Raw genomic sequence first — 13,802 nt, forward strand, 5'->3', positions numbered from 1 at the left:
GAGATACCACCCTCCTTGTAGCCAAAGCAACAAGCTGGGAATGTTCAACCACTTTTCTGATGCTGCCAGGAGTGTCAGCTCGATGAGGCCCCTTAGCCAAGCAGGATCAAGGGGCTCCAGCAGCAGCCACTCTCCACTGGGGGCTTTTGTACCAGCAGAGTAAATTCAATAAGGAGATAGCCAGTGGCTGCTGGGAGCCCCAAACTGCTGCCTGAAGAATGTACTCCAATGTGAGTGGAACAGGGGGCGGTCCAGTTGCCAGGGATCCTGGCGCCACCCCGTGTCCAGCCCCTTCCCCATGGATGCGTCCCCCAGCCCTTCCCTCAAAAGGCACCTGCGCCCTTATCCAAGAAGTAGGCCAGGAGGCAGCGCATGACAGCCTGGTGGGAGATAACGAGGACATTGCCCTGCCGCTCCAGCTCCATGATGACAGGCTCCAGCCGCTGCACCAGGTCCTGGTATGACTGTGGGGGAAGTGAGGCAGGCTGGTAGGAGGCCAGGCACAAGCTGGCAGCCAAGTCGGTGGCTGGGTCCAGAGTCAAGAGGCCACTTCTCCTTCTTGCCCAGCTGGCTTTCCTCCGGGAGGTTCAGCAACTTCACGCTGCCTGCTAACTACCCCCAGCCCTGGTGTCTCTTGAGAATATTCAGACCTTTCAAGAGCAACATTCAGACCAAGAAAACTACAGGTCAAGAAGAGGAAATCTGAATTCAGCCTGTGTTAGTTTTATTTCCCACAGACTACTATGCAGAGTAGAAGGCAACAAGAGGCTCCAAGTGGTTTCCCGGACCTCTGCCGTTCTGTTTTATCTTCCTTTGCCTCTGACATCCCTAGAGTATGAACCCCTAGACCAGGAAACAGCTTAAAACACCAAAGATGACAGGGACAGCATTCACCTCCCATATATTTCCTCGGTGCCCACACCTGCTCAGGTAGGGCTGGGATTGAGGGGATGGAATGAAAAAAAGAAGTAAAAAAGATCACGCTGATTCTACAAAATACTCAACACAAAAGGCTATCCTGTCACCCTTTTCCCTGGAGATATTAACAAATTAATGAGGCATTCAACAGCTTAAGCTGAATTAAACATAGTATGGCCCAAAGGGAGGAGGATAAACTAACTGATGCCTTGACCACCCTTTCTAAATCCCAAAATCACACTCAGTCCTTCCCCCAGATTAAAGCTAAGCCCCCAGCAAAGGTCTGGGCAGTCACCTCATTGAGGGGACACTCACCTCCCCGCCAGGATATCGATACAGATATTTCTCTTGATCTCGAAGTGCAAACTCGTCCGGGTACTGCTTCTCAATCTCTGCATAGGTCATCTCCTCGCACACGCCCTGCAAGGAGCCACACGGGCTTGAAGAGGTAGACTGACCCACACAGCCCCACCCACAGAAAGAAGACGACACTGAAGAATGCTAGCTTCCCACAAGTGCCCGGCACCGTGCGGGCCCCCTCCTGGCCCGCAGCTGACTGGCCAGGCTCTGGGGCTTGCAAGGTGGGGCCTCCGCAGAGATGAGGCAGCTTCTCTAGCTGAAGCTGCCACTTTCGCCTACTACTGTGGGGAACTTACAGGTCCAGAGAAGTCAGCAGGATCAAAGGAACAGGAGGCAGGGAAGGAGGGGGCATTGAAGGGACTGGAGAATTCTTGCAGAAGGCATAAAAGGGTACAGAGGAAGGAAAGAAAAAGAAATGTCTACTTTTGTGCTCTGGGAGAGAGAGAGCCAAGAAAAAATTTGGAAAGGACTTTTCCAGAATAGCTGACCAAATGATCTAAGCAGAAATTAAAGAAGTGAGTTGTTAGCTATTTCTTTTTCCAGGGAGGAAAATATACAAAGGAACCAAAGGGAGCTTCGCTCTCCCCAGGTACCAGAGTGGTTAGGTCAAAAACGGGTCTGGGTCCCAGCACTGGCACAGGTGCTCAAGCAGGCAGGAAGCCTCAAGTGGGGGTGCAGTTGTTCCCACTTCCTCCCCAAAATGGCCATAGACTAAGCTTCCTCGGAGGTTCTCCTTGGTGGTTCTAGTTTTCTAAATAAAACTGCCCATATCATGACTTCTGAGCTCCTGCCTGAAGAGGAGACTCTCGCTGGCCTTTCAGCCCCTGCAGCTTCCTACTCACAGCGTCAATCTCATTCAGGATCTTCCACTGCTCATAAGTCACCCCCAGGGATTCAGCAGTCTGGATAGTCCTCTTCAACTGGCTCGTCCACACTTTGAGGTCTGCTATCTCCTGTTCCTCCAGAAACTTCCTGAGAGCCTGGGCAAACTGGGGTTTGAAATAAAAATTTTAAAAGGAGGGAAAAACATACACACACACACACAACTGCTAATTTGGCCTATAAAGACAAAGGGTATGCATGATCATGGTCAAAATCCAAAAGGTGCTACCTAGTTAAGCTAAACCCAAGATGAAATGAACTTCAACTGGGGCACCCTGTACTGTGCAAAGCACACAAGTCACAGCCAATAAACATCTGATGGCTGAGTGACCACAGCAGAAGTGGTTCCAAGTTATTCGCACTCCATACAGCAGAGCTAGAATCAGTGAACCAGAAAACGTCTTTAGCACTTGCCTGACTATCTGAAACCACAGCCTAAGCCCCAGGGGGATTTAGGAAGGAGTAAAGGGATAAAAGCGATGACCTCCACCATGCCCTTCTAACTCTAAGCCTAGGAAACCCAGCCTCCTGGCTGACTGCCCACCTGCTTTCCGCGCACCGAGAGGCCAGAGTCCCCCCCGATCTTGCCCAGGAGGTTGAACTCGCTCTCTCCGTGCCGGCAGAGGTAGATGGTGCGGGGCTGCACGTGGATGTTCATGAGGTAGTAGACGATCTTGCTCTGGATGTAGTCCTGGACTCTGTTCACCAAAAACCGCTGGCCCACGTTTATCACCTTGATGAAAGAGAGATCCCTGGGACAGAGGAGGAAAAAGTCCCCTGAGTATGCAAAGCTGAGGATGACAGTGGGAGGAGAAAGGATCTCCAGTTACTTCCAGGCTCACAGAAGTGCTTCCTCCTCTCCCGTCATACCCGCCTCCCCACCTCCCCCACATTTCAGGAACGACATGGTAAGACATGGATCACTCCTCAGGACTGAGATGAAGGAGAATTTCCTGAACTTCCAGTCAGTCAGTTCCAGTTCCCGAGTGCCTGTACTGTGCCATGCAATGCTGATAAGTAGGATACACAGAATCCAGGCCTCCCCTCAGGGACTGGACTAGATGACCTGAAGATTTTGCTAACTCTGAAATGTGGTGAGAAGCACAACCCACTTCGGAGGTGGTCGAGACCTCGCCACAGCACGGCACCCACCAGCCATGAGCGAGGAGGCGGGGCAGAACCACAGATGGAGATCTCTGTGCATTCCCCACAGCCACCCAAATCAAGTCTCTCTCAGAGGCACTTCCGTACGCTGTTTGCTTGTGGCCATCATGGAATTTTTCTTATTATTAAAAAAACACATGCTTATTCCAAAAGAATTTCAGGAAAAAAAGGTAGAATGATGCAAATAAAAATCACCCACAACCCTACCACCAGAGATAACATCTCTAAACACCCACACACATTCTTCTAGAATGTTTTTCTACGTAGGCCTTTGGGCTAACTGAAGAATACACTGTTACACCATATGTAAGGCAGTGGTTTCCAACTTTTGTATTAAGGAACACCTCCAAATACTAACATTCTAGGCAACAACTTTGAAGCAACTGAAAGACTCAAAACATTAAGCAGATCATTGAAGCAATTTAACAGTGGGCCATGCAGGCTTGTCTCGCTTGGCTGCACAGCTGTATTCTTATTTGAACAGAACTGTTAACTGCCCCAACTGCACGCTTTTCCATGTGCACAACGTGGACTCTACATTTTGCTATGGCTCTTATGGCTCACACACATCGAGTTAACCATCCTCTGTACCACATTGCTGACAGACACTGCCATAGTGCTAGCATTGATCAGACATTTCTCTGAGACGGGCACGTTCCTGAGGACTTGGCAGCATATATATATGTGTGTATACACATGGCACAATATATATTATGTTTTATATAAATATATATTTATTATTATATACATTGTTATATTGCACATGTAATATACGTGCATGTATGCATACGTATTAACATATATATTTTATATATATACACACACAGATAATAAACTTCAAAAATTTATCAAACACTGATGACACATCCCTGAGGAGTGTCCTACAACACCCCAGTTCAAAACTATTGATCTAGAGCAGTGGTTCTAGATGGGGGTGATTTTGCTCCCCAGGGGACATTTGGCAATGTCTAGAGACATTTTTGGTTGTCATATCTTGGGAGTGTTGCTGGCATCTAGTGGGAAGAGGCCCGGGATGCTCCTGACCATCCTACAATGCACAGGACAGTTGCCCACAGCAAAGAATTATCCACTTCAAATGTCAGTAATGCTGAGGTTGAGAAATCTTGCTCCAGAGGATAGAGGGAAAGAAGCGATGATGAAAAACACTTCAGTGTTCAAGTAGGAGATTCAATCCACGTGGAAGCCACAAATCCACACTGTGTTTCTCTAGAATGATGTAAACATTATAGGCCTGGATTGTCAGAGGGAAGTTTAGGGACAGAGGGAGAAAGGCTCTTTCTCAAATGAGCCTCCTGCCTCGGGCCCTTCAAACCATGGCCTGAAATCTTACTTGTCATAGTTGTCTGGATCGAGGGGTCGATAGGTGACTTTGTAGCACTCAATTCTCTTCAGGAAATCCTCCATCACATTCTCCCTGTTCCTTTCAGGGTAGTCAGGGCTCGACACCTTTACCTCCTAGAATCAAAGGAAGAGCAGGGCCTGGTCAGAGGTCTGCCCTTAACAGTCCTCCTGCAAATAGCCACTGCTAAGTAAAGAAAAGGGAGTCCATAGAAGTGGCCTTTCACTGGAGCGTTGGCAACCCCATTCATTGAGCAGCCCCTCCCCGTCCTGTGACCCTGGCAACCAAGAAGGGAAAGACAACTGGGGAGTCATGTGCCTGCCCTTGGCTGAAGGACAGAGGCAGTCACGCAGCTGAAGCTGCCCGTGTCCAAATCCCTTTATGTACCTTCCTGGGAAAACAGAATGGGCTTCAGTTTCTCCCCATGCCCACTCAGAATAGGGTGCTTGATCAACGCATGCCCCACTTGGACCAGATGCCTCTTCCTCAGACAATCCCAAGTTCCCATGTTGCTGAGAGCGCATCACCATGATACCATGCACAGACATCTACTCGGCACAGCACAGCACAATCCATCAAATGGCCTGACGCTGGCCTACGCTGCGACCACACAAGGCATGAGGCACTCAGCGCACAGTGTCGACCTGAATATTAGACCTTTAGTGGGCAGAGGACCTTCCTATAAGGTGGTCCTAACAGAAAATGAAGAGTGTGATGGGGTCTAAGGGCATACCTGGGCCTCAGCATCCAGCTAACACTCAGGGCCAGGACTCCTACTTGGCCTCCTTTCAACAGCTAATTCTTACTTTATTCCTTAAAGCTTCAGTTTCCTCTCCCAAGGGAAGAGTGTAGAAGTACAAAATGGTGCTCTGGCAGATCAAAAAGCTCACTCTCTGATGTTAAACATATCTATTTCTTTCTTTCATTACCCAGTTGACTCTCCCCCCTCCCCCACCAACACACACTCAAGGCACAAAGGATAATGAGGTGGTGGTACACAGGGGTGTCACCCACCAAGATGTTGGCAGCGATGACATCAGGATCATCACAGACAGATTCCACGAAGAATACCTGGCCAGGGAGAGAGGGCAGTGATAAATGAGGCAAAAATGGCCAGGCTGTTAACTAAGAGCGCATGCGCAAACCTGCCCCACCCCAGCCACCATCCCCCAGGACTTTGTTTTACCCAAGTGGCCTTCGAGGCCTCTTCATTTAAAAATAGCTCTTACCACATCCCCAAGGGCCTCAGACATACAGGCTAAGGGTCTGAGAAAGGACCTGAAAGAAAACACTCAAGGACTCGGGGTTTGCCCAAGAGAAGAGAAGCAGATATCCAATCCTGTCGTCACTGGCCAGAGTCAAACAGGTCCACATGTCCCTCCTAACTCCCACCTCCACGCATCCCTTCTCTTCCAGCGTGGAGTCAGGTCCTACCTTGAAGGAATTCTCCTTGGCAAAGTTCAAAATCATGTCCCTCCTCTCCCTAGTGGTATTGGTGGCATCAAACACCTGGGAAGAGAGCCCACAAGGTAGATGACTGCGGAGCAAGAAATGGAATCCCACCAAGGTGCACCCACGGTGGGGCTGTGCAGCCAGGCTGCTGAAACAGTGGAGACCAAGACAGGCGAGAGGCAGGTAAGGCTTACCGCAATCTGCCCGTTCTCCTCAGTGAGATACGCCTTAACGTCTTCCAGTGCCACCAAAGCACACTGCCTGCCATGAGAGCAGGGGAAATCAGCAGAGTAGAGCGAGACCAAGCTCAAGAGTAGCCAGAGACACGAACAGCGGGGCTGTTATAGGAGTCACGTCCCTTCCTGCTTAGTTTTCCCGCTGGCCAAAATTTTCTCCTAACTAGACTTTTCAACTTCCCCCACTGAGGTTTTCATACCATCATCTATCTTTCCCCTCCCCCCACCCCACGCATATATCTTATCCCTCTGTAGGTTGAGTCTACAAGCACACATGCATCTCCCCGAGCCCTGTTCTACCCGCCCAAGGCCTAGGTGACCTGTCTAGCAAATAACTTCCACTTAAAATCCCCACAGGATATTTACTGAAAGTAAAACCAAGCCTCAACACATCCAGTCTTGTGATGGCCAAGAAAGAGCTGGCCCAGAGGTCAGGCCTGAGAAGACTCACTTGCGGATCTTCATGGCCTCCTCATTGTCGTGCCGGAAGAAGTCGTAGGACTTATAGGACTTGACTGCTTTGCGCCGATACACCCCAAGGTTAAACACTGCAGAACACACCAGCACCCTTCAGCCGTGAAACAATACAATGGCCCCACCAAAGGGGACTTCTTGGTCTAATGTCAGAGTAGCCGAGGGGATGGGAAACACTTTGGTATGTTGGGAACAATAACACATTAGGAGCCAAGTTAGGTTCGAGTTCAGGGTTAACTAGACCTTAGACAAGTCTTCAACTGTCAGAGTTTCAATTTCCTCAGCCACTTTGGCTATTTCACAGGGATATTGCTAGGATTAGACAAGATGATGGATATGGAACGGCTTTAAAAAATGTAAAGCCCTATGCTACCGAAGGTATTCCCTCAAAACTACGCCAATCCACCCAGGCCAGGAGGAAATGAGTCTGTGAACAGGGAACAAATCCAGTAAATCTTGACGCAACCACTGTTTCTGCCAGGAGCACTGTTAACCTAAGTCTCCCGGAGGCCGGTGAGGCCAGGAACCGATGGTTTCCCTTCTCAAGAAATGAATGACCTGCACCTACCTTTGGTGGGTACCCCAATCCAGTTGAGGTAACGCGTGAGTTTCTTGGACACGTAGGTTTTTCCCCGGGCTGGCAAGCCAATCATAACAATGAGAGTTGGGGAGTTGGTCATGTAGGATGCCCACGCTAGAGGAAAAGACACAGAACAGAACTAAATGACTAGGGGTCGAGAAAGGTCCATGCACTGGCCCAGGAACTTCAGAGTCGCAATCTCATTTAATCCTCACACATCTCAGTGAGGAAGGGGTTCAGGAAGCCTGGGAAGGCAAACGGAGGAGATAGAGGGTGAACTCTCCTAAAAGAGAGTTAGAGGGTCATGTAGATGTCCAGAAAGTACCCAAACCAAGACATGTCTTCCTCACATGTCCAAGGTCTTCACAGAAGTACCCAAGTGGAAAGAGGAAGAGAAGTGGTGAGGATTAGAAAGACAGTAACCACAGCACCTTCCTTAACCTGAGAATGTCCAGTAACACGAGAGTGATACAGCTGTGAAGGAAGGTCTTGTGCCTGGGGATTCCAGCAGTACAGAATTGAGCTGGCTCCTGTAATGGTCAAATAGTTTCTACCCTGAGGATCCATCTATCCCTTCAGAGTCACGGGCAAGAATTAGCTTGCCCACTGCAAAAAGAGCCTGGCCTCAAGCTGTTTCGGCCTTTGTACTTAAGACACGAGCTTAAGTCAGAATTTCTTAAAATTTACCATAGTGAGATTTAGGCCGTGGCAAAGCCTACTTGACACAGGTTCTGACTAGATCTCAGGAAGCTTCATGGTAAAGCTAGCCCACGCAGCATCATGGCCAGCCTGCCTCAATGGCCCATACGAAAGCAAGACAACTTAGAAGCAGGAACAGTCATCGGTCTACCCTTCCTTGGGAACTTATTTCAGGACTGCTCCTTTACAGAGATAGGTCTCACTGGACAGGTGGGGCAAACTAGAAGCTCAGAGCTCAGTCAGGTGACTTGCCTAAGGACCCATGATGAGTCACGGGAAGAGCTGGCACTCGAATCCAGATCTTGTGTTTCCTCGGCAGCCTTTCACCATAAAGAGCCTGTGATTCCTCACCAGCTTGCTCACAGGGGTTGGCTGCTCCCTGCCCTCCTGCCACAGAGGAGTGGGAGAGGGACTGCACTGCTGCTGGACACTTTCCTGGGGCCTAGACCCAAACTGAGGTCATGCTGGGAGGGCTCAGGCTCTGCTGGCTCCTATGAGGGAAGGGCCTGCACAAGGATGGGAAAGGGAAAGAACTGTCCTCGCCTTCTACTTCCCAGCACTGCTTTTCAAAAGGGCGCCCTGAAAGTTGCTGCTGCTTCTCTGCCCTGGGACAAGGTGACCCTGTAAGGCTAAGAAACAGTTCAGTAAAACTGGGGTACCTGGATGGGAAAGTCATCTTTCATCTTTTGAAAAAGGAATGTAAAACGATCTCAATGCAGAAGTGGGCACAAGGGCCTGGGCAGAGAACAGACCTCAGCAGGAGGAGTTTCCTTAGGGCTGTTGGGCAAGAAGTGCTCAGAAGCCAAAGAGTGGCCCCGTGATGAGGGAGGGGTGGATGCCCAGACTCAGGGTTGGAGCACTTGACTTTTGGTCCTTTACCCACTGTGCACGTGGAAAATTCCCGGGCCTCGGCAGCAGGCCCTCCAAGGCAGGTAATGAGCAACATAAATGATTTTCATCTCTGTACAAATAGGGAGCACAAAGGCAGGCACATGCCACCCTGAAGCCTCCACTGATGTTAATCCCTGACCTCTGACCCCTAACCAGCAGATTGCCTCTGCCTGGGATCAGCTGCCTCCAGTTTCAGCAGTAAAATCCTCCTGAGTCTTCACTTTCTCCGGCTCAGTGCCACACTCTTCTCAATCCCCCAGGATGTGGCTCATTACCTGCATTGCTAGGCCTGCTTTGTCCACACCTTCCAGCCCATTAGGCACTTCCCCTGAAGATCTTGTTACCCTCCCTGAAGCTGAAAATGAACTGATATTTGGAAGCGGCTCTGAAGCCAACCACGGAACCAGCTGCTCCGTGTTTACCAACCTGGACAGAGAGTACTAAGAACAAAAGAAAACACAGGTCACTAAGGACTCCCCACAGTGCCCTCCAGCACCACACCTCCCACCCCTGCACATCACATCTCCCCCCCAACCCCCCCCCCAACACACACCTGCTGCAACCAGGGCCTCTCATTTTCCGGAGTGCAAAACTAAGCTACACTTCCTTTCTCAAATTGACACACCAGCAAAACTAGGAACATTCTGTCCTGCCTGTCAAAAAACAAAACCACTACCACCAAGACCACAACCACCACCATCATCACCACCTTAATTTGAATAGTAGATACTTCATGCTGATTAATTTCAGAAACAATTTAACACATCCCTTGACACCTAACGGAAAGCTGTTGCAATCCTGAAATTCTGTTCTGCCTTCTTTACACAAGGTTTAACTCACTTTCTCAATCTTAAACTGATGTTCCCTTCATGAACCCACTGAGAGGAAATGAGGGCTTGAAAACTTCCCTCCTGTAGACAAAAAAACTCAAGCCCAGAGAAAGGAAGAGCCTGGCCCACCACTCCACAGTAGAAAGTCAAGGTCAGGGCTCTGACCAGACTCCTGGTTTCACGAGAGCCTATTCAGTCCCAGCCACCATCTCCTGTTGGCACCTGATGAAGGGAGCCATTGCTAAGCACAACTGTGCTCTCGACTCTAATCCTGAAGGGTGCTCTAAAACGCCAATGGTTCCTGGCCTTTTCATGAGCAAGGTCTTCTCCCACTATTTCTTTTAAATAGGCCCAATATTTTTGAGATATGCTGCCCATTAAACTATGTTTCATTAGTAATATCTTCTTTTTATTTACCAGAAGTCATAAAATTGCTGATTATCTCCTGCTGTTTGAATGATAGGCATGAAATATCCAAATTCTGCAGCCAAATACTAAGAAAGTTAATATTTTAGTTAACCAGTCCAGCTGTAGTTGATAATGCCCAATTTCCATCAAGCACTTTGAAATATTAAAAACAGCTTACAACATAAAACTTTTTAGGAGAGCAAATTAGTAATCTACTGATCAACACTGATCAACATTTCAAATGTGCCTCTCTCTTCTCCTATTAACTCTGGAGGAAACGCTGCTAGCAGAAACATGCAAAGTGTGCAAGGACGCTCACTGTAGCACTGTTTGCAAGGGCAGACATGCAGACAACACAAATGTCCCTCGGCGGAAGGTGGCATATCCACACAGTGTAATACGACACAGAATGAGGTAAATCTGGATTTACTAACAGGGAAAAATGTCCACAATACAGTAAGATTAAAAAAAAAAAAGGAAAGGGCAGCAGAACAGAGGATGCACAGTGTGAACCGATTTCATTAATGGGATACACTAGAATAAGATGGGAAGAATCAAATTTAACAGGACAGGAGAAATTGTGAGAGATTTCTCACTTTTTCAGTATCGTTTGATTTTTTCATGAACATGTACTGCTTCTGTAATTAGGGAAAGGTACACATGGGAACTTTGTTCCAGACCTCATCAAATTATCAAATAATAAAAGAAACAAAGAAAAAAAAAGCAGGCAGACCTCGCCCTGCCCCACCAATTCCTGCTTTCACAGAGCCCTGAAACATAATCTGGGCACCTTAAAGGCAGCCCAGCCAACACCTCCCCTTCACCTCCATCCCTGGAGCAGCTCAAGTCCCAGTAACGCTCCTTTGGAGGTTCTGGCTCCCTAAGGTCTCTCTGCAGGCCCCCAGCACAGTCACTTCCCAGAGTCGCAGTCAGGCAGCACATGTGTAATTAGCAGCAGGGATCCCGGTGCAGCTACTCATAAAGCAGCGGCCGGCTGTGGACACGAAGCAGCCAGGGGAGCCTGTTTCAAGATACAGACAAATAACAGAGAAAAAGGGAATAAACGAACACATATGCTCCTAACTGCATTTCTCCTTTGACTACAGCTATGATAGCCTCACAGTCCAACCAATGGGGGGAGAAGAGAATGGGGTAAATGAAGGACAGGAGCTTTAGGACAAGCCAGATGCTTCCAGTGGGAGAGAAGAGAGTGAAGCTTGGAAAGGAGAAATCAGAGCCCAGAGCAGGAATTAGTCTAGAGGACAGGAAAGAGACCTGAGATTACTACTTCCAGGACTAATGAAAAGCCCTCAAGGCAGAAAAACCACAGAAGAGTTAAGAAGGCAGGTAGGAGATTCCCATGGAGGATAAAACAACTAGAAGGACAGACACGGGGCATTATGCAGGGTCGGAGACTTCCAGTTATCAACTCCCTCCCCTCCAGTTCTCTGCTCTCTTTTGGATCAAGTGTCCTAGTAACATGAGTGCACCTCTCTTTAAGATGTGCATCCTGTACCCCAAAATCTGACTTACAACATTGTTAAACCAGAGAAGAGAACATTCTTTACTGAAAATACAATTCTTTGCAGGGCACTTTTAAATAGTGGGCTTCCAGCACAGCATTTAGAGCATAATTCAATTTATATATTACGTTTCAGGAATAAATACAAAACACAAATAGAGTCACCAGTGAAAAATAACACATCTTAGCTGTGTGCCCAACACTTTTCTACATGCCTTCCCACATTTACTCATTTAATTCTCACATCAATCTGGGGGAAGGTACTATAGGTATCCCCATTTTATAAAGGAGTAAACTGCGGCATGGAGAGGAGCAACTTGTTCAAGGGCACCCAGCTAGGAAGTAGTAAAACTGGGACCCAAACCGGCAGTCTGACTGCAGAGGCTGCACTCAAACATCATACTACACTAGTTATCTCCCCTAGGGTATTTGCCCTTGGTACCTGGCTTCCTGCCCTGGCAGAGAAAGGAGACTCTAATCACAGAGGTGCGCCAACCCCAGGATCACATCTAAACAAGCTGACTCTGCTGCAGCTCAAACCCCAGCAAGCCTCATGGGTGCTGGTGAAAGACTGTCATCACTAATCATGAGACTGACAAGAGCGTCACATCAAGGTCAAGGCTCTGGGGAGGGCTTTGAACAAGAGATGATTCCAGGTCTCATGCTGGTTGGCTGTTTCCACCTGCTGATATATATAACCACTGAAGTGAGAAAAAGTGACGGATAGGGTTCCAAAAGAAAGGTGCGATCTAGAAGCAGGGGCAAAGGTTAGCATTCCTTGAGGTCCCCTGAAACATCTGGGGACCAGTTGTCCAGGACCTTTTCGGATTGGGCTATGCAGCCTTGCAGTCTTAATGATGCCTAGGAATGCAGACGCACGGGGACCAGAAATGAGGCTTCATCTCTCTGCAAACCCACCCGCTGTCTCCATCTAAAAGATTGGCATGGAAATGCTCCCGCAAAACCTGTCGCTGCAGGAAAGAACCTGCAGGGAAATAGCTTCTAAAGTGCAAAGGCTAAACCTGTGTGAAAGTTAGGTGCCCAAGACACACTGAGGAGTCACCTGTCAGGGCTGATTCCCCGAGGCCTGCAGAAATGAGCTCCTGGCTCTGGTGTGCAATTTCTGCAGTCAGCAGTACCCTCATCATGCTTAGCCCAAGAGATAAAGGGAAACTGTCAAAAGTATCAGCCCCAAGTAATTCCTGCACCCCGCCACTCTGCTTTCCCCACTGTGTGTACAATAATGCTTACCTTAACTATCAACATCAATCGGAGTGTGAAGATACCCCCAGGAGACAGAGATTCAGTTAAAGAAAGAAGTAAGAAACTAAGAAAATGCTGGGCTATACCAGCAAGCTAGCCCCAAGGACAGACGTTTCACGGAGCCAACTTGTTTCAGACAGAAAATTCTCCTCCTCGTAGACTTTGTTTTAAATTTCCACGTCAAAGAATTATTTCTCACTCCCACCAAGCACGAGTGTCTCAGATTACAACTACACTCCCAAGATAAAATCCTAGGAGAGAGCAGCCTCTCCTCTTTCCCAGAACTCACAACATTTCTTCTCTGATATTCGAAGGTTTGAGGTTTTTGTTTCACAGCTGTTGTTCTGCTCTGAGGAAGATGCAAAATTCCCAGACATGGCAGCTCTTCAGGAGTCGTCTGGAAGAGACAAAAGGAATGTAAGGAATCGAGGGAAGGAGACATGCCTCACAACCCTCAGTGAAGAGGATCCGTGCGCCATAAGAACCCCGGGCCAAGAGTCAAGTCCGGCCCTTTCTCCCGGTTAATAGTTACGCGCCCTTGGATAAGGCGTGAACCTCTCCAGCCCTCTCTCCTCATCTATAAAGAGAGTTGCACTAGAACTTGGCACTAATAACGCTGACAAGAGTTCACATTCACATAAATCATCTCCTATAATCCTTCCAATAATCCTGTAATAAGGCAGATTTTGCTACCATTATTACGTCTCCCCGTTTTACAGATTGAAAAACTGAGGTTAATCAAATTAAGTGGCTTATCCAAGTT

The 13,802-nt window shown here is 48.3% G+C and overlaps 1 protein-coding gene across 12 annotated transcripts in view; it reads right to left on the reverse strand.

Moving 5' to 3' along the window:
• The window catches only part of PFKFB2 (6-phosphofructo-2-kinase/fructose-2,6-biphosphatase 2), a 38,943-nt gene that overhangs the window by 24,303 nt on the left and 838 nt on the right, over positions 1–13,802 (reverse strand). For all 12 annotated transcript variants that reach the window (XM_044758292.2, XM_070497734.1, XM_070497736.1 and 9 more), the window contains exons 2-12: positions 13,329–13,436; positions 7,415–7,540; positions 6,824–6,920; positions 6,331–6,397; positions 6,119–6,193; positions 5,699–5,755; positions 4,676–4,800; positions 2,705–2,912; positions 2,121–2,267; positions 1,234–1,338; positions 335–464 (exon numbers count right to left, since the gene is read on the reverse strand). In XM_044758292.2, coding sequence (XP_044614227.1) covers positions 335–464; positions 1,234–1,338; positions 2,121–2,267; positions 2,705–2,912; positions 4,676–4,800; positions 5,699–5,755; positions 6,119–6,193; positions 6,331–6,397; positions 6,824–6,920; positions 7,415–7,540; positions 13,329–13,416 — 1,225 coding nt within the window. In that variant the 5' untranslated portion in view covers positions 13,417–13,436. The remainder of the gene's footprint in view (positions 1–334; positions 465–1,233; positions 1,339–2,120; positions 2,268–2,704; positions 2,913–4,675; positions 4,801–5,698; positions 5,756–6,118; positions 6,194–6,330; positions 6,398–6,823; positions 6,921–7,414; positions 7,541–13,328; positions 13,437–13,802) is intronic.

This window comes from Equus asinus, chromosome 25 (assembly GCF_041296235.1).
Source record: "Equus asinus isolate D_3611 breed Donkey chromosome 25, EquAss-T2T_v2, whole genome shotgun sequence".
Classification (NCBI taxonomy): Eukaryota; Metazoa; Chordata; class Mammalia; order Perissodactyla; family Equidae; genus Equus; species Equus asinus.